Below are 24,325 nucleotides of genomic sequence, written 5' to 3'. Positions count from 1 at the left end.
GGTCTTTTAAATTTGTATTTCTGTCACTTTACGGTGCAGATGTTTTTAGAAAAAAAATACCCGAAGAAAGCTCCCAAGGCAGCAGGGCCGCGCGGGGAGGCTGGAGAGAAATCTGAGCCCTGCAAGGGGGGAAAGCGGGCGAGGGAATGTTTGCGCCCGAGGGGAGAACGGCAGAAGAGGCGGAGGGGAGGCAGGGTTTTAAAGGAGGCCAGCGGAGGATGAGGGGGAGGAGATCCCCTAGCTGGGGAGCGGCAGCCCCACGAACGCAGCAGGGCGGAGAGGCTGGAACCGTGCGCCCGGGCTGGTGCCCCCCGCAGCCGCTGCCCGTGCGCTGCGCCCCGCAGTCGGAGGCGCCTCTAGGGGACTCAGCATGGAGCCTCGGCCCCGGGGGCTGGAGCAGCAGCGGGACCCGGGCGCCCCCCGCAGCGGGTAACTGCCTGGCGGGGGCAGCGCGGAGCGGTCAGTGCCTGGGCCGGGCGCTCCGGCTCCCGTGGGCACCTGGCTGTGGAGAGGGGGATCCGGGGCCACCTCCTGTGCCGGGCGCTGCAAGGCGGGGTGGAGAAAAGTGACCCTTCCCCTCTCACCCCCGTGTGGGCTGAGCAGCCCCGGCTCCCCCCAGGCCACCGGCCGGGCGGGGCCCTGCACTTCGCTGCCAGGACTCGGCTCAGCCTGGCGCCCCGAAAAGGGCCGAGCTGGCCCAGGCGGGTGTGGGTGGGAGCGCCTGGGCCGCGGGGGACCCCTCTGCCTCCTGTCCCTGCGCTTTCGTCCGGCCTCCCGGAAAGGGCAGAAACTCCCCCGGGGACCGCCTGCTCGTCCCCCGGCCTTAGGTTCCCCCCAGCCGGCCCCCGGAGCAGCGATTCGCCCGCCGCCCGGCTTTGGAAGCGCTTGGCACGGGGAGAGCAGCGGACCCAGCGCGCTGCGGGTGGCTCCGCCGCAGCTGGTCGGTGGCTGACTTCAGCTGGTGATTCAAAAACCCAACAGTTCTTGTCAACGTCGGGGCGGGAGGTTGGTTCAAATCAAACCTCCCTCTGCCCACAGAGGAGAAACTTCCTGGACAAACTCCGCTGGGTCCGCAGTGAAACCCCTAGAAGTGCGTCGTGGGGCGGGGGGAGGGAACATCCACGCACCCACCCACCCAGCCTTGTTGTCACAGACTACGTGCAAACTGCAGCGGGAAGGCAAGTTGCTTCTCTCGGCTCCCCAGGGCCAGTCCCGGAGTGTTTACGCGCAGATTGATCCCGGAGGCAGAACTGGGCTTGGAAGAGAGACCGACGATCTAGGGAGGCTGATCTAGTGCCTGGCTCGGAGGCTGTTGGAGATTTCGCATCTGAAAACTGCAGTAGAAAGAAACTCTGACTCCCTCCCGCCCTTTGCACAGAAACCACAGGATCAATCTTCATGCAACTTCCCCCTGTGTTAAGAGGTCCAGGAAGGGACAGAGGGAACCGGGCTGCTGAGGCGAAAATCCCAATCTCATGCATTGACCTAAAGGTGGGTTAAACTCCTGTTCATAAAGGTGCATCCTCTGAAGCTAAGAGGTGTGTGACAGGGCTGGGGAAAATGCAACAGTGCCTGCAGCGTTTCATTGCCGCTTGGCCATGTGCTGGGTGAGACACCCTTGGCCAAAGGTCTGTCCCCATATTCCACAAGGAACAATCTCCTGGAATGGCCAATGGCAGGGACTTTGCATGGACAGTCATAGGGGAGCTGGGGTAAGAGGTGGAGGGGGAACAAAGGGGGTGCCTGGGTGTGTGTTCAAAACGGGGGAGAGGGATATCTCAGTGGTTTGAGCATTGGCCTGCTAAACCCAGGGTTGTGAATTCAGCCACTTGGGGATTTAGTTTGGGATTGGTCCTGCTTTGAGCAAGGGGTTGGACTAGATCAGGGGTCGGCAATCTTTCAGAAGCTCTGTGCCGAGTCTTCATTTATTCACCCTAATTTAAGGTGTCGCGTGCCAGTCATACATTTTAACATTTTTTGAAGGTCTCTTTCTATGTCTATAATATATAACTAAACTATTGTTGTATGTAAAGTAAATAAGGTTTTTAAAATGTTTAAGAAGCTTCATTTAAAATTAAATTAAAATGCAAAGCTCCCTGGACCGGTGGCCAGGACCCAGGCAGTGTAAGTACCACTGAAAATCAGCTCGTGTGCCGCCTTCAGCACCCGTGCCATAGCATGCTTACCCCTGGACTAGATGACCTGCTGAGGTCCCTTCCAACCCTCAGTCCTCTTCTGTGGCCCTGGCTGCACTAGGGAAGAAATCCACCCTCTTCGGTGTCTCTTCCCCATCTCTGAACATTCAATAACTTACGAGCCCCATAGAGGAGCTCTTACCTTCCTCTGCTCTATTGCTGGAATTTTCAAAGACACCCAAGGGACCAAAGTCAATGGGAGCTGAGCACCCTGCCAACTCCTTGAAAATCGCACCCCCATGTTCTTTTTCTGTGACTTCTTTTTGCTGGATCGCTTGCTAAATATATTCGTGCTTTCATTTCCCTCTCTCTGCATCTCTGAGACCTCTGTGCTGCTTCCAGTGTGTAGGGATTTTTAGAGGAAATGCTGCTATTTGCCCGCTTCAGTTAGGTGAAGGAGCTAAACAGAAATCCCATTCTAAACTCCCTGTGAATATACTGTTTTCTTGAGTTAGGATTGGTTTATTGTTTGCATCATGTTTGTTAAAAAGATAAGCAAGGCAGGTGTCCTTGCAGAATCTGCCCCGAGAAGTGCAACCTCAGCCCATGTTGTCTTGTTGGGCAAGTGGGCCAGAGTAGAGACAACTAGATGAAAAACCCTTTCTAAGAAGCCTGTAATGAGTTATGTGGCCATCTAACTGGCTTGACCTACCTGTGACAGATTGTAGTTCAGTTCCCAGCCATGGTGATTTGTGCAATTAGCAGAACAAATCTGCCTAAAGCAGGCTTTGTAATTAGCAATCAGCTGGATGCTTGTGCACATCTCTGTATTAGGGGTAGGAAGGAAGAGACCCACAAACTCCAATGAAGCCAGGGTGAATTTTCTGCTGGGAACAGTCCAGGAAGGCTAGGTCACTGCTCCCTGGGTATGAAGTTTTCCTATATAGAACCCAGGCTCCTCTTCACTGCCTGCCTTGTCCACAGCTCTGATCTTTCTGGGTCACTCTGCTGTTTGGTTCTTTCCTACTAGTCCCTGCCTGCTCCAGTTTGTCTGTTCCCTTCATCCTGAGCTGAGAGTCTGATGATGAGCACCGTGAAAATCAGGCCATGAGTAACTGGCGCATGATCCTAGAGTGAATCGGTGACTGAACCCAGGAATCCTGATTTCCCTGTCCCCTGCTCTAACCACCAGACCATGCTCCCTCCCAAAGCAAACTCCTTTAGGCTGCTGGCCCTTTCCTGACTTTTACAGTGCAGTGATGAGCAGGGGCAGCTCTATGTATTTTGCCGCCCCAAGCACCGCAGTCAGGCGGCTTTCGGCGGCACGCCTATGGGAGGCCTGCTGGTAACGCGGATTCGGCGGCGCGCCTGCGGGAGGTCCGCTGGTAACGCGGATTCGGCGGCGCGCCTGCGGGAGGTCCGCTGGTAACGCGGATTCGGCGGCGCGCCTGCGGGAGGTCCGCTGGTAACGCGGATTTGGCAGTGCCTGCGGGAGGTCTGCTGGTAACGTGGATTCAGCGGCGCGCCTGCGGGAGGTCCGCTGGTAACGCGGATTTGGCAGTGCCTGCGGGAGGTCTGCTGGTAACGTGGATTCAGCGGCATGCCTGCGGGAGGTCTGCTGGTAACGCGGATTCGGCGGCTTGCCTGTGGGAGGTCCGCCGGTCCTGTGGCTTCGGTGTACCCGCCACCGAATTGCCACCAAAAGCGTGGGACCGGCGGACCTCTCACAGGCATGCCACCAAAAGCTGCCTGACTGCCACCCTCACGGCGACTGGCAGCTCCCCCTACCCCACGGCTTGCCGCCCCCGGCACGCACTTGGTGTGCTGGTGCCTGGAGCTGCCCCTGGTGATGAGCCTGGTAGCTCCTGCAGCTGGCTCTGGTCTGGATCGTGCAACCTAAAAATGCAGCGAAACCAAATAGCCCACTCGGTTGCCAGCCCACCAGCTGGGCAGAACAAGTGACTGCTCGAGTCAGCAAAATATTCAGGGACTGGTTAGCAGCTGCAGGGTTGGAGGGAGCTGATGTGTGCAGGAGCCCAGGGTAACTTCAGTGCGGAGCCCTGCACCGCGCTGCATAAACAACACTGATATTTTAGATGCTGAGCTCTGATTCTTAGAGCAGCAGGCCCTGTTCCCAACCCATCGCCTGAAGGGGGATTAGCAAAAACACTAAGGAGTCCTTGTGACACCTTAGAGACTAACAAGTGTATTTGGGCATAAGCTTTCGTGGGCTAAAACCCACTTCATCAGCTGCATGGAGTGAAAAACTTCCCACGCACGGGCCTCTCCTGAGTGGGACAGACGGGGGTCACGGCCGCTGAAGTGACCCAGCAGCAGAATTAGGCCAAGGTACTGGCCACTGGGATGCCTGAGTCCTACTCCCAACTCTTTGTGGCTCAGCTTACCTGTCTGTGAAATGGGGATAATGCTTTTCTGTGTCCTAGGCTCTGGCGGTTAATGAATTCATGTTCGCACTTGTAAAGCCCGTTAGATCCGTGTGTGAAAAGCGCTGGAGGAAATCTACTTAACTGTGATTAATTAATAGTCCCCAGTTCGTTTGGAGGCTAATGGGAATGTCATCGCAAGGTGACACTGCATTGGGGTATGCTGATGGCAAGTGAGCTGCAAATATCGCAATTGTCATGACACACAGACTTTATCCCGAGGGAGGATGCCAAGAAAGTGGCAGCCCTAGGGATGATAATGGGCAGTGAGCAATTAAACAGGCTTTTTTTCTGCTGAGAAAAAGCCATAAAGACCCCCGTCCTTATTCCCCACTTTGCCCATTTTAGTTCCCTCTGGGCTTGGCAACTGAACTTTTTATCCCCAGGAAGAAACGGAAGTGGGCTAATGCTGATGGAAAAGGGGCAGGGGCAGTAGCTGTGATGGGGGCAAAAGCCAAGGGGGCAGAGGCATTATTTAGGGCAAGGAGGCCTCGCTGAGATTAGCAGGGGAAATTGAGCAAAGGAAAATCTAGGTTGGATACCAGCCAAAACACCCATTCAGTGCTGCAGAAGACTCTGCCCCGTTACCGGAGCTGGACTAGACGAAGCTCTGGGAAGTACAGAGTGCAGGGAGAAAGCTAGCACAAGTTCTGGGGGGTCTCTTCTGTTCCTAACTTCTCAGCTAAAAGATTCGCTAGAGATGAGTGGAAAGACCCACAGAAGCTTCTGTGCTAGTAACCTTTACTCACGGGAGCAGCGCTGCTGAAGCCAGCGAGTGGGGCTACTCAGGGGAGCAAAGAGCAAGCCTGAGATCACATCTTGGCTGATTCCCGAGTCTCCCAGCAGCCTGGCGTTCTTGTCACGTTCCTTCTCCCTAGCTCTAGGGGCCCAGAAATAGAAGCCCACGTCCGATTTCACCTGGTTCTATTTTCTTCACTTTCTCCTGTGGCTTCCACGACAGCTTTGATCCCCTCACATGCTCTCAGCGGCTCGCCACGCTACCTGCCCGCTCTCCCGGCCCCTCTGATGCCCAGCCTTCGCCCCTGCTCACTCGGCTTCCAGGACGGCCTTGACCCTGTCACATGCTCTCAGCGGCTCACCACGCTACCTCCCCGCTCTCCCGGCCCCTCTCATGCCTGGCCTTCGCCCCTGCTCACCTATCCGCTCCAAGCCCGTGGGCGGTTCCTCCGAGCAGAGAGGTTGCTCTGAGCCTTCCAGCTTTGCTCCCTGCCTCGGCATTGCGGGGTAATGGAGGCCTCTGCTGCTCACTGTTGGCTTTGAGTCTCACACCAGGGGTGTTCCTGGGGAACTCAAACATGGCTCTGAGATGGGGGATGGCGTGACCCCACTTCCCTGCCAGCTCCCCCTGCCCTTCCTGCTGATTCCTTCCTCCGGCTTGGGTGCCATCCCTATACTCCCTGCTGTCAGGACACGCCGAACTCCCCAAAGTCCCTAAATGCTGCTTAAGGCTGAGATGGGACCTGCTGCTGCCCAACTGCTGCTGGGGATTGTCCATTTGCAGCCCAGTGGGGGGACCCTTCTCCCTCTTCTCAAGCAGCGCTGCCCGTTCTGCCCTTTGCCCCGGCAGCAGGCTCTGGGTGCTAGCCTGTGCTGGCCTGTTCTCAAAGGCCTTTCAATGGGGAAGACTGGCAGCTGCCTCAAGATTGTATCTGCCCAGAGGGCGTGATGGCAGCACCAGGGCTGCTTCTATGCTCTGGCAGAGCTACTGGCATTTCTTGCTGGGCACTGGTCCCTCAAAGCAGAACAAGGCAGCCCCCCTCCCAGTGCATGGCAGAACAGCGGTCACGCCCTCCCCAGACAGCCTTTTCATGCGCACTTTGTTCTTGATGACTTTATGGTTGAGGGGCTGGCAGCCCTGGGGCTGAAATGCTCCCGTGAGCCCCAGACCAGGGGGAGGCCTCCTCACGCACTGTGTACTCAGTTCCCATTTGAAGTGATCACCCGGCACGGGGAGCGGGGGGCCCTTGGCTTCTCTGTGGAGATTCCTAATTCCTGCCAACTCTGCTGAGGTTCTTGTGGTGTGAACGCCAGTGCATTGGGCGCTGACCGGAGCCCTCTGATTCATTTCACACCAGCGGCCACCCAGCCGGGGGGAGCTAACTGTTCTTGGTCGTTATGGGCCCAGTCCGGCCCCAAGCCCATCACAGAACCACCGTCGCAGTTAGCACTAAGCAACCCCTGTTGGCCAACTCCTTGGTCCAGCCACGACCTGAATGGGCCGTGGAGGGGAAACTCGGCTCCCAGGCGTGGTCCCCTTGACGTTGGGCATCCTGGCTGAACTCTGCCACTGCCCCTGCTCTTCTTGTCCTGGGAGGAGCGAGCAGCCTCCAGCCTCCCAGGGCTCCGAGTCCAACAATTCCGATATTAAAGGGGAAACTGACCAGGGGATCAAAGCAGAGCTAAGGATGGAGGAAGGGGGCAGCGCGGCTTTTGCACCTGGCAGAGGTCTCCGGGTGCATCTCCTCTTTGCCCCCTGGGCGTGGGTGGCGCTGGAAGGTTACACTGAAAGGGAGTTATTTTTAACCATCATATCGTGGCGCAGACTGTAATTATGATTCCCCTTTTCCTTGTGTGGTGGGAGGTGACTCTGGGGATGATTGTTCCAGCAGGAGCAGCGCTGCTGGCCCCGCCCGGAAGTCGTGTCTTGGATGCTTTGCCCACCTGGGGATGAGTGGGTGACAGCACAGTTGTGGAGGGAGCTCTGTGGCTGGGTGGGGGCTGGGGCACGCGGGGCTTCCAGGGAGAGGTGAATGCTGGAGTTCTTGCTGCCTGGCATCACTGGTGGGGACTGTCACCGGCTCCTCTCCCAGAGGTGTTGGCAGGGGAGAGCTCAGCTCTTGCTCCCATGATGCAGCCTTGAGCTGCAAGGATCCCATCCACCTCCATTGACTCTGATGAGGCGCGGATCGGGCCCCGGGCGAGACCCAATGCGGTGGCATCTTCTCCCTCTGCTTGTCTTGGGAAGACAAGGGTTTACTTGTTCTCTGGAGTCTGGAGCTGTCCTGTCTGCCTAGCTAATGGGGCTGGAAGGGCGCCGTCCGTAACAGACCAGTTCTCTTGAGTCACATGCATTCGTTCCAGTCAAAGGAGATGATCATTGTAGCATTTGTTCACTCAGGGCTTGGCACTCCCACCGCACACCGCAACGACTGCGCACTGCACAGCCTCACCCTGCTTGGCCCAGAGCACAAAGCAGATTGTGGGTGACGTGCCTAAAGCCACAGACAAGGACAATGGCAGAGCCGGGAATTGAACTCTGGCACTCGGTGCTAACGAGGCCTGAACGGGAACTGGAGTCAGAATAGTGGTAAACCACTTTGCTGAACGCTGTCTCCTCGCCTTGCCCGGGCCAGGCCGTTGCACAGCGGAGTTGCAAAGGGAGATTTAGACACCCATTTCTAGAGATCAGGCTCTGAGCTGTGCATGGGCACAGCCAGGCAGCTAACTCACTTCTCTCAGTCTCTCATGCTATCTTTCTTCTGAGACCTCATTCCTCCAGATCCCATCTCCTCTTCTTGTCTCCCTCCCCTCCAAACCTCCAGCCATTTGTTCTCCTGCTTGCCCAGTCTAACAGAGCAACTTTAGCTCATACAAGTTTGTGCCCTCAGTACTGTAAACCTCCAAAGTTCACAAAGCAAGAGTCCCCCCCCAAAAAAACCATGCAATTTTCAAAACTAATAATAAATGCGAGGGGGGGGGCCTTTTTATTTGCCATGTGTGTTTTTGAGCCTTTAAAATGCACTCAGGTCACTTCTTCCACTATCACAATTGCTCGTGCAATCAGTCCTCTCCAGGAGCTGCCTGCAGCTTTAAGCAAAACATCAGATATGGTGAGAGCTGGCAATGCTGAGAACCCAAGTTGCATGTGGGCCTGGGACTGCCACACTGGGCATATGGGAGGATGTGGCAATTGGCTTGCAAGGAAGTGGTCCCCAGGGTGGTATTGGGCTGTGTCCCCAGAAAGAGTGTGAGCATGTGGTCGCCAGAGGGCCCCTAGATCGGGTCCGTTCCACGTAGGGCATCAGAACCAGGAATATCTTTCTCCCCTCCCCAAGGAAGGCAGAGGTTCAGGCTTCCTGTCCTATAGCATTCTCTGGAGATACCGACTTTCCTTGAGCATCTCTCACTGTCCAGGAGCGAGCAACTGTTTTGCCTGCAGTACGTTAAAGAGTGGCTCAAGCAGGCTAATTTGGAAAGCATTTCTCACAGGGACACTGAGGGAATTTGCTGTGGGGACAGTCAAGAGGCTTGCTGGGGGAATGCATAGATCCAGGACTAGAGATACTCTGGTACAGTAGCAGAGTATCCCATCTGGGCTCCAGGGCGTGGGCACAGGAGAAAGCTGCCAGCATGCCGGAGTATGGCAGATTAGCCAAGGCTGTTCTAACGGGATTCCTCTGAAAACTCCCTTCTGGAGCCTGTGACAGTTCCGATGTTGCAGGGGTGCAGGAGCTGCAAAGCAGAGAAACTGCGGAATCTGCTTCAATGGCTTCTTATAGCGCTGCAGCCAAGGAGGGAGACAGCTGCACAGAGCAAACAAGCTTGCACGTGAGCGACACTTCGCTGGAAATGTAACAGACCCTGTTCTTGAAGAACCAGCTGAGTGTGGGAGTGGCACGGCCCAGCGCTCGGCCTGTGTAGTCTGGATGGTTTTGGAAGGGAGCCGGGAGACTGTATCTTGCCCAAGGAAAGTATTGCTTCATACCTGCCTGTTTGGTGCAATCTCATCCGTTCCAAAGGAAAACCCCTCTCTTTTGCGAAGCAGTGTTACGAGCCCCAGGGGTGAACTGCAGTGAAAGGAAGGGACTCACCCCTGCCCTTGCTTCTGTTTGGAACTTTAACCAGGGGTTCCCCAGAGCCTCCTTTCACCCAGCAGCAAGCCTGGATCCAGGAGCTGGCACAGCCACTCGCCTGACTGCGCCTTCAGAAGTGCCGAGGAAAACTGGAACCGCCCTTCCCCAGCAAGTGGGGATTGGATTCCCCAGGTCCTCGGCCAGGTCACTCACCAAAAGGTGTCGTGTTTGAAGCAGGGGATTGTGTTAAATGCTGCCAGCAGGACTGAGGCTCTTCCTGGGTGGTGGTGGGGAAAGTCTTATGGTAATACCCAACTCTTGTCATCAGTAGATTTCAAAGCCCTTTACAAAGGTCATCAGTATCAAGTATCAGAGGGTAGCCGTGTTAGTCTGGATCTGTAAAAGCAGCAAAGAATCCTGTGGCACCTTATAGACTAACAGAGGTTTTGGAGCATGAGCTTTCGTGGGTGAATACCCACTTCTTCAGATGCATGCATCTGAAGAAGTGGGTATTCACCCACGAAAGCTCATGCTCCAAAACCTCTGTTAGTCTATAAGGTGCCACAGGATTCTTTGCTGCGTCATCAGTATCGTTATCCCCATTTTATAGATGGGGAAACTGAGGTACAGAAAGGGGCAGTGACTTGCCCCAGGTCACCCTGTAGGCCACAGGCAAAGCCAGGAATAGAACCCACATTTCCTAACTCCTGGTCTAATGCACTAGCCACTAGGCAACACTGTCTCCTTCTTTGTGTCTCTCCTTCTTGTGGGTAACGCATAGGAGAGAGGTACGGGGATCTGGGCTCCTTTCCCAGCACTATTGCTGACTTGCTGGGGGGCCAGGGTTGAGTCTGTTTCCCCATCTGTAGAACATGGCTCAGGATACTGTCCTGGCTCGTGAGATGAGCACATGGGACGCTTCGGGTTCATGGGATGGACGTGCTGTGGAAGAGCTGCATCTCCTTCCAGCATGCTGGGCTCGTTCTATACTGCCGAGCAGACCAGGGGGCTGCTGCCAAAGCTAACACGCCTTTGTGTAAAGCTTTGTAAACCCAGGCCTGTGGTGCTGGGCCTGCCATGAGGAATACCCCTAGCCACAGCCAGGGGGTGCTGGGAAGAGAATAGTGCAGCGGATCTGCAGAGAGGCTTTTCCCAGCACCCACATGCGTCGTGCCAAGTTTGCTTTTCACAAGTCCTCCAAGGTTTATCTTAAGATTTTAGGCAAGCTTGGCGGGGGGGGGCGGGGGCATCAACCTGGCTATGTGATGGGGGATTAGAGAAATAGTTCTGATTTTTAATGAAAGGCTCATTGCAGGGATTGGAAGTTTAACTTCCAAACTCCCGGTCTACGAGCTGAGCTGCTGCCTCGCTCTATAGCGCTAATGCCATTTCTGTAGCATCGTTCTTCTCATGGGACCCCCAAACTCTTCCCAAATGGCAGACGTTCAGATCTGCTTGTCACGGCGTCCCCGGGCGATGCTCTGGAACTGCTCCCCACCAAGCCAGGCAGGACTTTGGGGAGCCTCCTCTCTCTTGGAGCAGACTTGTTCAGGGCAAGAAGCTCACACAGCTTCACCTCCTGGGTCTCTCCTTGGAGCATTCAGCATCCTCTGCCCCTCCGTGCGCTTCCCGCAGCGAGTCCACCCCAGCGGGGAAGCCACCGGGTTCTGCACCCCCACTTTGCAGTCAGACGTGACTCTCAGCCAGCCAGTAACACAGAGGTTTATTCGATGACAGGAACAGGGTCTAAAACAGAGCTTGTAGGTACAGAGAACCGGACCCCTCGGCTGGGTCCATTCTGGGGGGCAGTGAGCCAGACCCCCAAGTCTGCACTTCACTCCTCGACCCCAGCCAGCTCCAGACTAACAACCCCTCCCAGCCCCTCCTCTCTGCTCAGCTCCTTTCCCGGGCCAGGAGGTCACCTGATCCCTTTGTCTCCAACACCTTCAGCTGGCACCTTTGCAGGGGAGGGGCCCAGGCCATCAGTTGCTAGGAAACAGAGTGTCAGGCATTTAGGTGCACTGGCCCTTTGCTCTGCCAGATACTTAAGAACTGCCATGGGGACACTGAGGCACCAATACAGTATTCAGAGAAAACATTAAGAACATTCCCAGTTCGTCACACTGCTGAAATGGAGCCACCTCTGGGGTTGGCGGGCGGCAGCCGATAAGCTGCACAGCAAACTGCACTTCAGGAGGGATGGGGCATCTTTCATCAGTGACACTGGGGCAAACTCCCCTCTTTTACAGGGAGTGCAGTAGGGTCTCAAATGCCCACACAGAACAGAGAGGGCTTCAGTCTCTCTATCCATGTAGTGAGGTTTTGTGCGCCTGCTAAAATATCAAATTAATCAATTAACACGAGTGACAGTGTCTGGGAGTTTTAGAATCTGATGGCAATGCTGGATTTTTTTAAAAAGAAGCTTATGTAACCCTTGGGGATTCTATTAATAAAAGTAATGTTGCTGAACTCTGGGAACAGCCTCTCTAGCCAGGAGTATTAAATGCTCCAACTTTTAAAAATATGCCGCTTTGTGCTAATACCATCTATGCGCAGGAGAGGGCATTCAGGGAGGGCATTGTGGGCCGGGGAGAATGTCACATGAAGAAATTTGGGGGCAGGGTGGGTTGTTTCTTGCTGGTCTGTTGAAATGCCACGTGCAGTGATCATTTGCAGGACAAACAGCCTTTTGGGGATCAGAGGATAAAATGACGGAGACTGTTCTGGGAGGCCAACCAAACCGGAGCACCCCTTTAAACGCAACACACCCTCTTCTGATCAGCACTCACCCACCCCACCACGGAGAGCTTTGGAGCACTGCATTGCAGAACTCACCTCCCTGCTTGGCCCCTGGTTGGAGGGTTGTGCCAAAAAGTCAAAGACCGAGCGGATCATGGGGAATCAACTCCCCACCCACCTGGACAGCCAGCACCTCCTGCTCGGAGTGGAGGCTCAGTTGTGTTGCAGGGACGGAAGCTCACAGGGCCTGTGTGGTCCTAGGCTGGAGATGACCAGAGGCCTGCTGGCTTCTCTTGCCAGCACTAGATGAGCCCCGGAAGGCCACTAGCTTACATACCCTTTACTTACCCTAGCTGCTGGCACCGTCCATTCTGTGTGCAGCACGACAGATGCCGCGGGCCTGATCCAACGCCCATGAATTCAGCAGGCTTCGAATCAGGTCTTGTGTGAGGAAACCAGAGGGTAAGTAGCAGATCGAGGAGCAGAGGGCATAGCAGCAGAGCTGGACACATCAATCCACAATTGTCATCTTTATTTTTAACAGCTTTGGCTTTGCGAGCGGGCACTTTTGATGCAGGTCATTGCCAGTAATGAAGGGTGGGAATAACAGCCAGTCTGTGTGGGACACAGGTAAACTTAAGTCCAACTGACGGATGACCCTTGGAAAGGGTCAATTGGGTGTGATGCTTGTTAGTCCCCAAGCAATTATAGGCAGTTGCCTTGAAAAGCAGCTGGGTCTCTGCTTTGCTGGGCAGGGCAACATGCAGGGCTTAGGGGAAGCGAAATGAGATAGGAAAGGAATCAGGTTTAAAGAGACACAGCCAGAAATAGAACCAGCCCATTGTGTGTTTTAATGGTAAGACTGTGTGTGAAATTTACAAGAATCCTCCTCCCTGCAACTGCCAGCAATGGATTGCGCTCTGGGGAGTGGATTTCACTCAACCCTACAGCAGCCAAAGTCTGCAGCAGCATCAAAAGAGGCTTTGCAAAATCCACAGAGTTTGGAGTTGTCAGCAGGACTTTTCCAAGTTTTAATGTAGCTTTTTAAAGGTAGGTCAAATCTAAGATTGTAATTGAGGTTAGTTGCTCTCCACAGAGGGCTGGAGACAACGCAATATAAACAGCACGCTGAGGAGAAGCAAACGTAATCCTAGGATATTAGGGAAGATTTAAAATGCCGGGTAACTTCATTTGGTAGCAGATGGTTTTAAGGGAGAAAATCTCACTCAGTTTGGGGCTGACTGCATCACTTTAGGTAACTGTTAAGGCAACCTTTATAATGCCTTTCCCCATGTGATGAAGGCTTTAGCAGTATGTTTCAAAGGCAGATTTAAAATCTCGCTCATCAGTTGGCTGTGGGTTTTGTCGAGTTTTTTCCCTTTAAATCTCCCTCGTTCAAATTGTCACAGCTTGACAGCCCTGTGCCAGGAACACACTGTCATCAAGAAGCTTGTATATTTAATTTCTTCCCTCTGATACTAATAATGCCTTAAGATGATTAAAATTGGAAGAACTTTAGCATCTCATTTGCGTTCCATTGGTTATGCTGTTTGCTGGCTTTTTGCACTTTGCTCAAATTAGGCAGTGAAGTTAGGCAGGTTGTTTTCCTTCCTTCTTTCCTTGTGTGTGCGTTTAGTTTCTAATCAATTTTACTTTCTGGCTGTGGTGCGCGAATCCCCATCCTGTTGTGACTGGGTTCCCAGTTCCGCCGGGGAAAGCTGCGAGCTGGTCTGCACTCTGTCGACAGTTGGGATTTAGAGATGTGGTCACTTTAATCCGTTTTGAGGAACACAATTCAGACTGCTGTAATTTTGCTGTCTCAGCACCATGGCGCGTCCACATCTACACACTGCGTGCTTGTTTCGGTGCATTGTGGGAGAAGCTGGGCAGTTCTCCAATCCTGCTTCGGCAGGGGATAGAGTGCCTGGAAGTCATGCACACAGGGAGAAAGGAGGGCTGGCCAAGTCAGTCATACAGGCACTGTTGAGGGGTCCTGTCCATGCCACATTAATACATTCCAGGAAAGGAGCCGCGTGCCAGCCTAGTCCTCTGACAGGAGCAAAATGCTGTTAGCTGCCAAGTTGGTGTATGGACACAAAGTTCCTTAGTGCCAACCAATGTTGGCAGCTGGTAAGCTGGATTGTGGCCGCAGGGTTATTTTTAAACCCGGCTTCAATCCACAACATGGGGGGCAATTATTCTCTGCATGTTTGATCTGAAACCCCATGTTTTTGCAAAATCTGATCATCCGTGGCTCAGTCAGTGCCTGTTTGCTAACCCAGCAGCCTGCTCCCAGCCACTGTCCTAACATCCCGACAAGCCGGGGTAAGGATCTGCCTGGGAGGTAAGAGCTGGTTCAGTCAGCTCTAGAACTGACCTAAAAAACAGGCTGTGCTCCTGCATATTTTACAAAGACTTACTGAGTAATGCGCACGCTGTACCTCCGTGGGAGAAAAGCCACTCAAACGTGGCTAAGCGCTCTGTGCGTGCCAAGTACAGCCAGCCCATGTCTCTGCTCTGTGCTGAGGGGAATGTCTCGGTGTTGCTCTGGAAGGGTGTTTTTCTTGCACATGTGGTACCTTTGGGGTATATTGGCAGTTGTCCTTCTGGCCCCTACTGCACATACCAATAGAAATATACTGTCCACATGACAGGTTTCAGAGTCACAGCCGTGTTAATCTGTATCCGCAAAAAGAACAGGACTACTTGTCACGCCTTAGAGACTAACACTGTCCATATGTTTGTTTAGCTTCTTACTTTCTGAGTAGCTTAGCAGACGACTGCTATGCTTAATATGCAAGTGATCCAGGTTCAAATCCTGCCTGCCTTAGAAGAGGTGAATATTCTCCCCTAGAAAAATGAATGAGGAGTACTTGTGGCACCTTGGGGACTAATAAATTTATTTATTTGGGCATAAATTTGTTAGTCTCTAAGGTGCCACAAGTACTCCTCGTTCTTTTTGCTGATACAGACTAACACGGCCACCACTCTGAAACCATTCTCTCCTAGGTCACACTAGATCAGTGGTTCTTAACCTTTACTGCAACCTGCATCCCTTTGGTTCTCAAGATATATTCTCGCACCCCTTATCAAAAATGCTTGAAGTCAGTCAGTTCTTTAAAAATAGCTATTTTTTTTGTTTGTATATTACAGTAATCGTTAAAAAAATATAATGTTAATAAACACATAGGTTTGAAGAAACAAAGTAGTTGTACTTACATGCCTGTGCTTCATTTGTGTTTTTGATGATTTACGTTCTAAAACATCTGGCAGAGAGGGCATCTCACACCCCCAGGAGGTGCGTGCACCCCAGGTTAAGAACCACTGCACTAGATGATCTAATAATCCCTCCTGGCCTTACATTCTATGACTCTTATGTTTCGCTGAACGCAAGGGGTTTTGTGTCAACCAATCCCTGAAGTTTTAGGAGCCCAAACACAACAGCGGGAGCTAATGCAGGGCCGCTGAGGAAATGCACCTGACTACAAGCGAAAAGCGAACCGGCTGGTCGAGCTCCACTTCCCAAGCTGAGCAAAGAACCAGAAGTAAATGGCAGAAAGATCCGTGCGACAGACTCTCTCGTTCTTTCAGTTCTACTGCCACTGACCCTGTAATACAAAAAGGGCTTTTTCTCTCACCCACTGGTGGGGTCTGGGAAGCCCTCCCGTGGCATTAATGGCAAGAGTTGTTTGAAGTGTGGCCACAAACCAGACCCCCCCGGATTTGCACTGATCTGCTCCCTGTGCCTCTTTCAAGAGACTTAGCTTAGTTTGACAAAGCTCTTGCTGTCAGCCTTGTGACCAGGGCCGGCTCCAGGCACCAGCGAAGGAAGCAGGTGCTTGGGGCAGCCCATGGAAAGGGCCAGCACGTCCAGGTCTTCAGCGGCAATTCGGCAGTGGGTCCCTCAGTGCCTCTGGGAGCAAAGGACTCTGCGCCAAATTGCCACCGAAGAATGAAGCGGCGCGGCAATCAACCTTACTAATTCATCAGGCAGCTGTGCATTGCTTTGTGTGGGCATGGGCTAAGTGCTTGTGTTTGAAAGACACCACCCAGTCTAGCTTCTGAGTGGGAAGGAGAGAAATGCCTCTAGGAGGATGTAGGCAGGAGGCAGAGAAAGGAAGGGGAAGGCCTGTTGCATGAGCCACCATGTCCCAGCTCCTGGGTTGTGAGCCCTTCCTCTCCACTGTCTGCTAGTGATGCCTTCTGTTCATCTCTTTTCTCCCCCACTTTCTAGAGAAACCTGACAAGGAGGACGCCATGACAGCCGGCAGCGCTGAAGCCAGCAGAGCCATGAGAAATCAGGATCCTCTGGAGAAGAAGCCCCTGGGACCTGCCCCTCCTCCTCGGAGGCACAGACGCAGGTTGAGGCGCAAGCTGCCGACCGAGGGGGCCGTGAAGGGACAGCTCCGGATGCGCTCGCCTTCCGGGGCCTTTGTGATGGTGGGTGTCTCTGTCGTCTTGGTCGGCATGACGATTGCCGTGGTGGGCTACTGGCCTCACCGGGGCCCACACGCAGCCGGGCCTGGCGCCAGGCCAAGTAACTCCAGCAGCATGGGGGACATGAAGAAGGAAGTGAAGGGCTCTGCCCGGGGCCGCTACTTCCCTCACAGTGAGAAGCTGAAGCTGATTGGCCCCGTCATCATGGGCTTTGGCCTCTTCATTGTCATCTGCGCCAACACCATGCTGTACGAGAACAGGGACATGGAGACCCGCCTGTTGATGCAGAAAGGCCTCTACTCCATGACCCCGGGCCTCCCCCAGGACTTCAGCCAGGAGGACAAGTACTGCCAGAGGAGGACTAGCTTGTCCCTCCTCAAGGCCAATGCCGACTGTGTCGAGGGCTGTTACGAGGTGGATCTCTCCTCCAGCGGCTTCCAATCCTGTTCCAGTCCCAGGAACAAATGGGCCGACTGCTGCGGGCACAACAGGCTCCAGACGACGGCCCAGCTGCTCCATCACAAGGGGGTTTCCCCCTCCATGTCCCTCCTCAGTGTCCACTCAGACTCCGGCAACTCCATGGAGGGGAACCTCAATCTGTCCTTCACCCGCGGGGCAGAGTCGGTAATTTCCTTGGCTGCCACTGCCCGGTCACTTCCCATCATCAAGGTGAACAACTGCCTCATTGAGAAGCCATCTGCATCTCCGGGGGCGGGTGACGACCGGGAAATCAGCCTGGCCGGGGCTCCGGATGAGGCACCACGGCTCTCATGGACTCTCCCACCCAGCGGCGGCAGCATCTTCCCCAGAGGAGATGACCTCCAGCGTGGCCATGTCGTTATTAGCATAGACAATGGGCCTCCGTGCATCGCTGCGGCGAGCAAGACGTACCAGGACCCAGAAGGCACCGAGAACGAATTCACCTCAGATGTGCAGCTCCACAATCCGGGTCACTCCAAGTCACTGGACCTGGGCAGGCCGGGCGTGCGGCTGGTGGCGCCCATCAAAGACCGGAAGAACAGGAGCTGGCCTAGACTTGACCACATCAGCTTGGTGGGCTATGCCAAACTGGAAAGCACGGGCGAGTCCTCTGACAGGCTATTGGAGCAGACAGATCAGCAGGGCAGGGACGAGCCCAGCCCCAGCGCCCAGGCGGTGGGAACAGAGATGGGTTCAAGGGTCTGACTTGGCAGGGGATGGGTGACACGGCCAGGACACCCTCCGATCTTTTCATTGCCTTGCCTGGGGGGCTCCTGAGTGTGCTCTTCTTTTAAGCAGATGTTCCAGTGTTGGGGAGAGGTCAGTGCTGCTGACTGAGCCCAGAACAGGCCTGCTGCTTCTTAGGGGAGACTCTTCAAGGGATAGTCATCTCCTCCCCAGAGGCACCTGGTGCTGAGGTGTCACTCAATTTCTCAGTGGGTGGCCTCAGCCTTACCTTACGACTCCCTGTCCCCAAGCCATGTGTGAAATCTGGGCTTAGACAAGTACCCCTGAAAGGGGAGGCAGGGTGGGGATCCCTGCTACTAAGCCGCAGAGGCCCCTTTCGTCATCGTTAGCCGGGGGCCCCCCCGCCGCCCCACTCCACTAAGCAATTCACTTAGGCTACCAGGGTTATTAAATGTCCTCTCACCACCACCGAGCTGCTGAGTCAGTCATTTTGCCTGATGTTTCGGCATCTGTCTTTGCAAAGCTTGCTGTCATGGGTTGCCCCCCTTCAGGATGCCACTTGATAGGCTGATGGGGGAGGAAGGGACAGCTCAGCGGTTTGAGCACTGGCCTGCTAAACCCAGGGTTGTGAGCTCAATCCTTGAGGGGCCATGTGGGGATTTAGTTGGGGACTGGCCCTGCTTTGAGCACGGGGTTGGACTAGGTCCCTTCCAACCCTGAGATTCTATGATACCACTGGCCTACCTGTTCTGCCAGCCTGGGCCCCCTTTAACCTGTCTTGCTGAGACAGGCTCTTAAGCCTCCTCCAGCACAGACACAGGCAGGGCCACACCCAGCTGCAGAACAACACAGACACGGAGATCAGCTCTGGGAAGACTCAGCTAACGGGACTTGCCCCAGCACTCAGGTGCCCACCTCCCATGGAGTGCAGACCTAAAGGTTTATTATCTTGCGCTGTATAGAAGAATCTGCGCAGTGCAAGCTCATCAAAATTCACCCTCTTCCTCAACGTGAAGAGAAATATGTACCCCCTTGTGCCCCCCCAGTTAGAAATTGCACAAACTGGGTTTAATAATAAACAAAATATATTTATTAACTATAAAAGGTAGATTTTAAGTGCTTATCAGGGTTAGCAAACAGAACAAAGCAAATAAAGCAAAACACACGCTAAGCTTGTTTCACTAAAGAAATTGGTTATAAATAGTAATTTCTCACCCTAAATCTTGAATTTAGGCAGGATGGAGAGTTTCTGTAGCGCCGAGTTCCAGTTATTTCTTCTTACAGACTGGGCCCCTGTCTCAGTCTGGACTCACCCCTGCCTTTCCCTTCAGGTTAGTTCCTTTGTCCCTTCAGATGCTTTCAGCAATCCCTCTTCTTTCCTCTCCATTTGCCTTCCTCCCCACCCTTCAATAAGATTGACAGAAGGTGGGAATCTTTCATTTCCCAAACTTGACCCCCTGTCTCCTTTTAGTGGAAAGTTACAAGAAGTCTCAGATAATGTCCCAGACAAGACCACCTGATCTAGTATTGTCATAGCTACGGCCTCCCAGGAGGGAGATTAGTATCTTTACAGTCTTGTTCCTCCTACTAGCCCATCAAATCTGCTGGCCTGTCCTCTGGTGGGTGTTTTCCCAATACACACCCGGTTGTAATTGTTACATAGTCCATATTCCCAACTTAGATACAGGAATGATATATGTGTACAAATTGGATAATCACATTCAGTAAATTGTAACCTTTCCAATGATACCTTATATGAGCCATCTTAGATAAAACATCTCAGTTATGTTATATCCATATTATAAGGATATTTTCATAAAGAATCTGGAGTGTAATGTCACACTCTCCAGCGGCCTTCAGTTCCTGTCTCCTCCAGGAAGTCCCCTCTGCCACTGTCAGAGTGACCGGAGGCATCAGTGACAGGGGCCTGGGCAGGATTGCTGGAGTGTCTGGTTTCACTGTGGAGGGCACCTGGCTGAACATGAAGAAGCAATGGGAGCATGTCCGCAATGTCTAGATGGGACTCCGTTGGGTGAGGGCAGGTGCACACTGCAGTCGGGAGCATGAGTGCAGGTCAGAGGGGCACACCCCGTGCTTGCTTTAATCCAGCCAGCCTACTGAAAGTAGCAGTGAAAATGCAGCCGCACAGACCTCACCGTGGGCCAGGAACATGAGTCGTACCGAGGGGGGCTAGATGGGTTTCATGCAGCCCTCCCTGCTGTGTCTACACTGCTATTTTTAGCTGCACTAGCTTGATTAAAGCTGGTGTGTGTATGCCCTTCCAATCTCCACTAAAGAAAGATCTCTGCTCTGCAATCAGACCTCTGATTGCTGTGTAGCTAGCGCGTTACAGGAGTGGCACTCACTTACACCAGCTCTGAATTTGGCCCTAGAGCTGCGTGACACAGCAGGGGGAGGGGAGGAAATGGACTTCTTCCTGGGAAATGTTCGCCACTTAAGTTTGATCAGTTCCCATCCCCTTCCCGAAAAGGTCAACGTTTGCCTCAAACGTTGGTACAAGTGCTTCTCTTCACCCGCTTCCTCTGCAAAGCTGCTCCTGTGGGGGCAGGGGGACACTGTTGGTGCATTGTCACAAAAATTTTTTGCATTTGGATCAAGTGTCCATGAGACTTTTGCACAGCCCTGGCACGTGCTGGGGACGAGGAGGGTAACTTTGAACAGGATGTGCAGCATATTTTAAAAGTGTTATGCTGTAAGCAGGGATGTGACAGCAGGTAACCACGCGGGCACCAGGTTAGCCATGACAGCTTAGTCATCTGCAGCTATAAGACTGTGCATCAGGTTGATTTGTAACTACAGATAAAAGAGAACCTGGGTCTGATCCCTAATTTGGTTGGCTGGTTTGTGCAACATCAAGACTGAAGTTTTGCAAACTCCAAACCCGGCTTCCTCTGCCCCTGGCAGGCAGTGCACCGGAGGAGCTGTCTCCAGCCTTGTGGAACAGTAGGTATGAGCTGTCTAGGCACACAGCTAATCATGCATTCATGCTGCTGTCTGACTAGGTAGAAGTTAAAGGCTCAAGGCTTGTTTCTCTTGTAGCCACATACAGCCAGGCATGCAGCCCTTGCAAATATGCTAGTGCTACTGATGTCCGTGGGAGCTTGGGTAGATAATAGCGACCTGTGTTGGGATTATACGTGGCCGCCCATCACCAGAGGTAGTTGATAGTGCTTAAAATGGATAGCAATAGCAACGTCCGTAGAGGACTTTTGGGAGTCTCTGGCTGTTTGGCGGGGTGGTAGTGGTTTGTGTATACGTTTGAGTATATGTGGACGAGGGGAGGGGCATCAGGGCTGGGATTCTAATGGTGGAAAGTCGTTTTCAGACAGGAAGGTTTTGGACAGACACTGGATTTGCCTGATCTCCTCTGAACATTCGCTACATAGCTGGACTCCCTCGGCCAAGGCCCTGGCATGGTGGAATCAGAGCAGAAGACCATGCTTTCAAAGGGCTGCCTCTCGTGTACAGAGTGGCACAAGATAAAGGCACTTGGGAACTTTGGCCAAGTAAAAAAATCTCCCCCTCGACCTCCTTTTCCATCTGGGTGAGTTCAGGGCTGATGAAAACAAACATCATCCTCGGCGCACTGGATCTCGATGATTCATGTGGGCGTATGACATGGTTATTGAATAGGCTCTTCATTGCACAACCAGGTAACTTACTAGCCCAGGAATAAATGGTACTTCCAGGCTGCTCTGCTCACAGGGTGCCCATTGGCTTTATTCTTTGTACTTCTGTTCCCCATTTAAAACAGGCCAGTAGCATTTCTGGTGCTGGAAGCATAAATGCATTAAAGACTGTAAGGTTCTCAGATCTGATAGTCATGGGGGCTCAGAGGTTCTCAGACTTTTGTACCGGTGACCCCTTTCACACAGCGACCCCCCCTTATACATTAAAAAAAACTTTTTTATATATTTAACACCATTATAAATTCTGGAGGCAAAGCAGGGTTTGGGGTGGAGGCTGACATCTTGTGACCCCCCCCCCCATGTAATAACCTCATGACCCCCTGAGGGGTCCCGACTCCCAGTTTGAGAACCCCTGCTGTAGACAGATTTATACCTGTGAGAGAAGAATCAGCCCGCCACCGCCCCCCCAGTTCTGAAATCGGGACTTTGGCAAAATTCCCTCACCTAGTTAAGCCCAGCCTGCTGGTGGTGCTGCAGACCTATCTGCGTCAAAGGGGCCTTTGCAGCCGCTAGCAGGGAAAATCGCAGCTCGGCATTAACCTGCCGAGGAAGGAGAACATCTGCTGCCCATTTCCTTGTGTGTGAGGAATTTCATAGAAATGTTTCTAATTTTACTCCCGATGGCCCTTTCCAAATTCTTCACCGTGGCCTTAGTTACCCTTTGGAAGGTGGGGTGAGATGCAGACTGAGTGCTGGCTTTGGTGTTGTTAAAGGGGCTGTGGCAAATACCACTCATCTCTCTCTGTCTTTTAGCTCCGTCCTGACTCATATTTAATAACATGCTTTGAGACTGGGCCTGCTAATGGGAAAAGCCGTGTTTAATTTTTACCTGCGTGTTGCTTGTTCGATGCTCTGCACTTTGCACCGCTGGAGCAGTGAGATTTCTCCCGGCCAGGTTCTCAGGCACTAGCCCTGTGCTATGATGCGCCCAGCATTGCAGGGACACAGTGTAGTCTAGCAGGATTTATTATAGCCCAGGGAGTAAGGCACTAGACACAGACAGCTTAGCTAAATCCAATCCCAGTTTTCCCTGTGACGCTGTGGCCTCAAGTCACATAAACATGCTATGCCTCAGTTTCCCCATCTGCATAATGAGACTCCGCCTCCTTTGTAGCGCACTTACAGATCCTTGGATAAAATCTGCTTTGTAAATATTATCAGTGGATTGATCACACGCGTCATCAGTTCTGCCTTCAGCTCGGTTTGTGACCACGTCACTTAACTGTGCTCTGCCTCAGTTTCCGTTTCTGTTTTAAAACAAAAAAGGGAAAATCATCGGTAGCACCAGGGTGTTGTGAAGATCAACTAGTTAACATGGCTGAAGTGCTTCAACAATGGGAAGTGCTAAATATTATCTGGCAGAGGGAAGTTTGGGTAAACAAATATTTTAAAAGCAAGAACCCACTGTTTTTCTCCTGGGACCTATGCACCTGTCCTCACTGGGGTTTTACTCTCATTAAAACCAGTGGGAATTTTGCCTGAGTAACAGCTTCAGGATGTGCCCATTTGCTTTCCTGAAACTTCTCCCTTCTCAAAAACAAATCTGAACTGAGCATCACCCCGAGCCAAGCAGCCTCTCAGCAGGCTGAGAGAGGGGAAAGGAGCGTCTTCCAGAGGGAGCAGCTTGTCCCCATTCTGTTTGCCACGGCGAGGCAGCATCCACCACGGGAGGGGTGGTTGGCGCCTCCCATACAGCCTTGAATAGTGCCAGCAGTGGGATCTCCTGGATTTTGTCAAGGCGGCTCTGTGCTGCAATGTAACAGCTGAGCTGAGCGGGCTGGGATGTGACTTACTTGGTTAAAGGCCAGACAGGAGCCATAGTGACCATCTCGGAGCCCCTGGGTAGCACGGGCCAGAGATCCTCACCCAAGGAGTCACTTGTGGTTGAGCTGGAATTCACGTCTTCTCAGACATCCAGTCCCAAGGGGAAGGTTCCCGAGCGATAACGAATCCATCATGTCCCTTGGGAAACTGTTCCAGTGGCCAACGAGTTTGTTGCTGAGGCTCTGACACTGCAGTTGGTGACTGGGCCTGGGACTTTCCCCTTAACACGCTGGGGACAAATAGCCAGAGTCTCCCATTCAGTGCGGGCCTGGGCTGGCTTTAATCTAGCCGGTTCCGGCTGCAGAAGGGCACTGCCATGGCAAGGTGAGCGTCAGTGCAGGCAGTACAAACCCACCTGGAACACCAGGTACATTCCTTGCAGGTTTCAGAGTAGCAGCCGTGTTAGTCTGTATCCACCAAAAGGCAGGGCTGCTGCGGCTTCCGGTAGCCAAGCTAGCTAGATTAAAGCCAGCTCAGGTGCGTCAGCTCGAGCGGCAACCACACCCCACCACTGCGGTGAAGATGGCCCCAAAGTCCCAGGTCTGCTCTTGACTACGTTCACCGTCAGCAGTTTGCTGAGTGCCCTTTTGCGGCCCGAGCTCCCTGGCCATTTCTCCGGAAAAGGAGACAAATTGAAATGAAAAAAAAAAGCGGTTTGCATTGAGTGACCTTTCACTCCCGCTCTGCTCTGTGCAGAGATTGCTGGCGTTGCGAGGGTCATGCTGCCAGCTTGCCAGTGCCCACGGGCTGCACCAAAGGCAGCATCAACCTCCAACTCCAAACTAACCCTGCCCAGTCGTAGCATGTGAGCTCTGACTTGCCCTTTGTGAGATGACTAGAAATCACCTGCAGGGCAAACCTGCCCTTGATCCTTGTTAGCCTCCGCAGCAGCGGCTGCAGCCCCAGTGACTCCACTGGGCTGTGCCTGGTCTGGCTTAACGTGACCTAGGCACATGCACCTCTTTTCGGAGCCCCCCCAGGCTGTGCTCTGCCACCACTGAGACCAGAGCTCAGCCCAGCCTGGGTCACATTTCCAGAAAGCGGGAAAATTTGTC

At 53.2% G+C, this 24,325-nt stretch overlaps 1 protein-coding gene across 1 annotated transcript; it reads left to right on the top strand.

Annotated features, from left to right (window-relative positions):
- Positions 1–701: 701 nt before the first annotated feature.
- TMEM200B (transmembrane protein 200B) lies at positions 702–18,137 on the top strand. The gene is made up of 2 exons (XM_030539015.1): positions 702–1,491; positions 16,367–18,137. Exon 2 carries the CDS (start codon positions 16,390–16,392, stop codon positions 17,752–17,754), a length of 1,365 nt encoding a protein of 454 aa, XP_030394875.1. The 5' UTR covers positions 702–1,491; positions 16,367–16,389; the 3' UTR covers positions 17,755–18,137.
- Positions 18,138–24,325: the final 6,188 nt, after the last annotated feature.

The sequence above is a fragment of the Gopherus evgoodei genome, chromosome 20 (genome assembly GCF_007399415.2).
Source record: "Gopherus evgoodei ecotype Sinaloan lineage chromosome 20, rGopEvg1_v1.p, whole genome shotgun sequence".
Taxonomy (NCBI): Eukaryota; Metazoa; Chordata; order Testudines; family Testudinidae; genus Gopherus; species Gopherus evgoodei.
The sequence above is the reverse complement of the archived record's forward strand: the minus strand, read 5'-3'. Positions and strand labels throughout refer to the sequence as shown.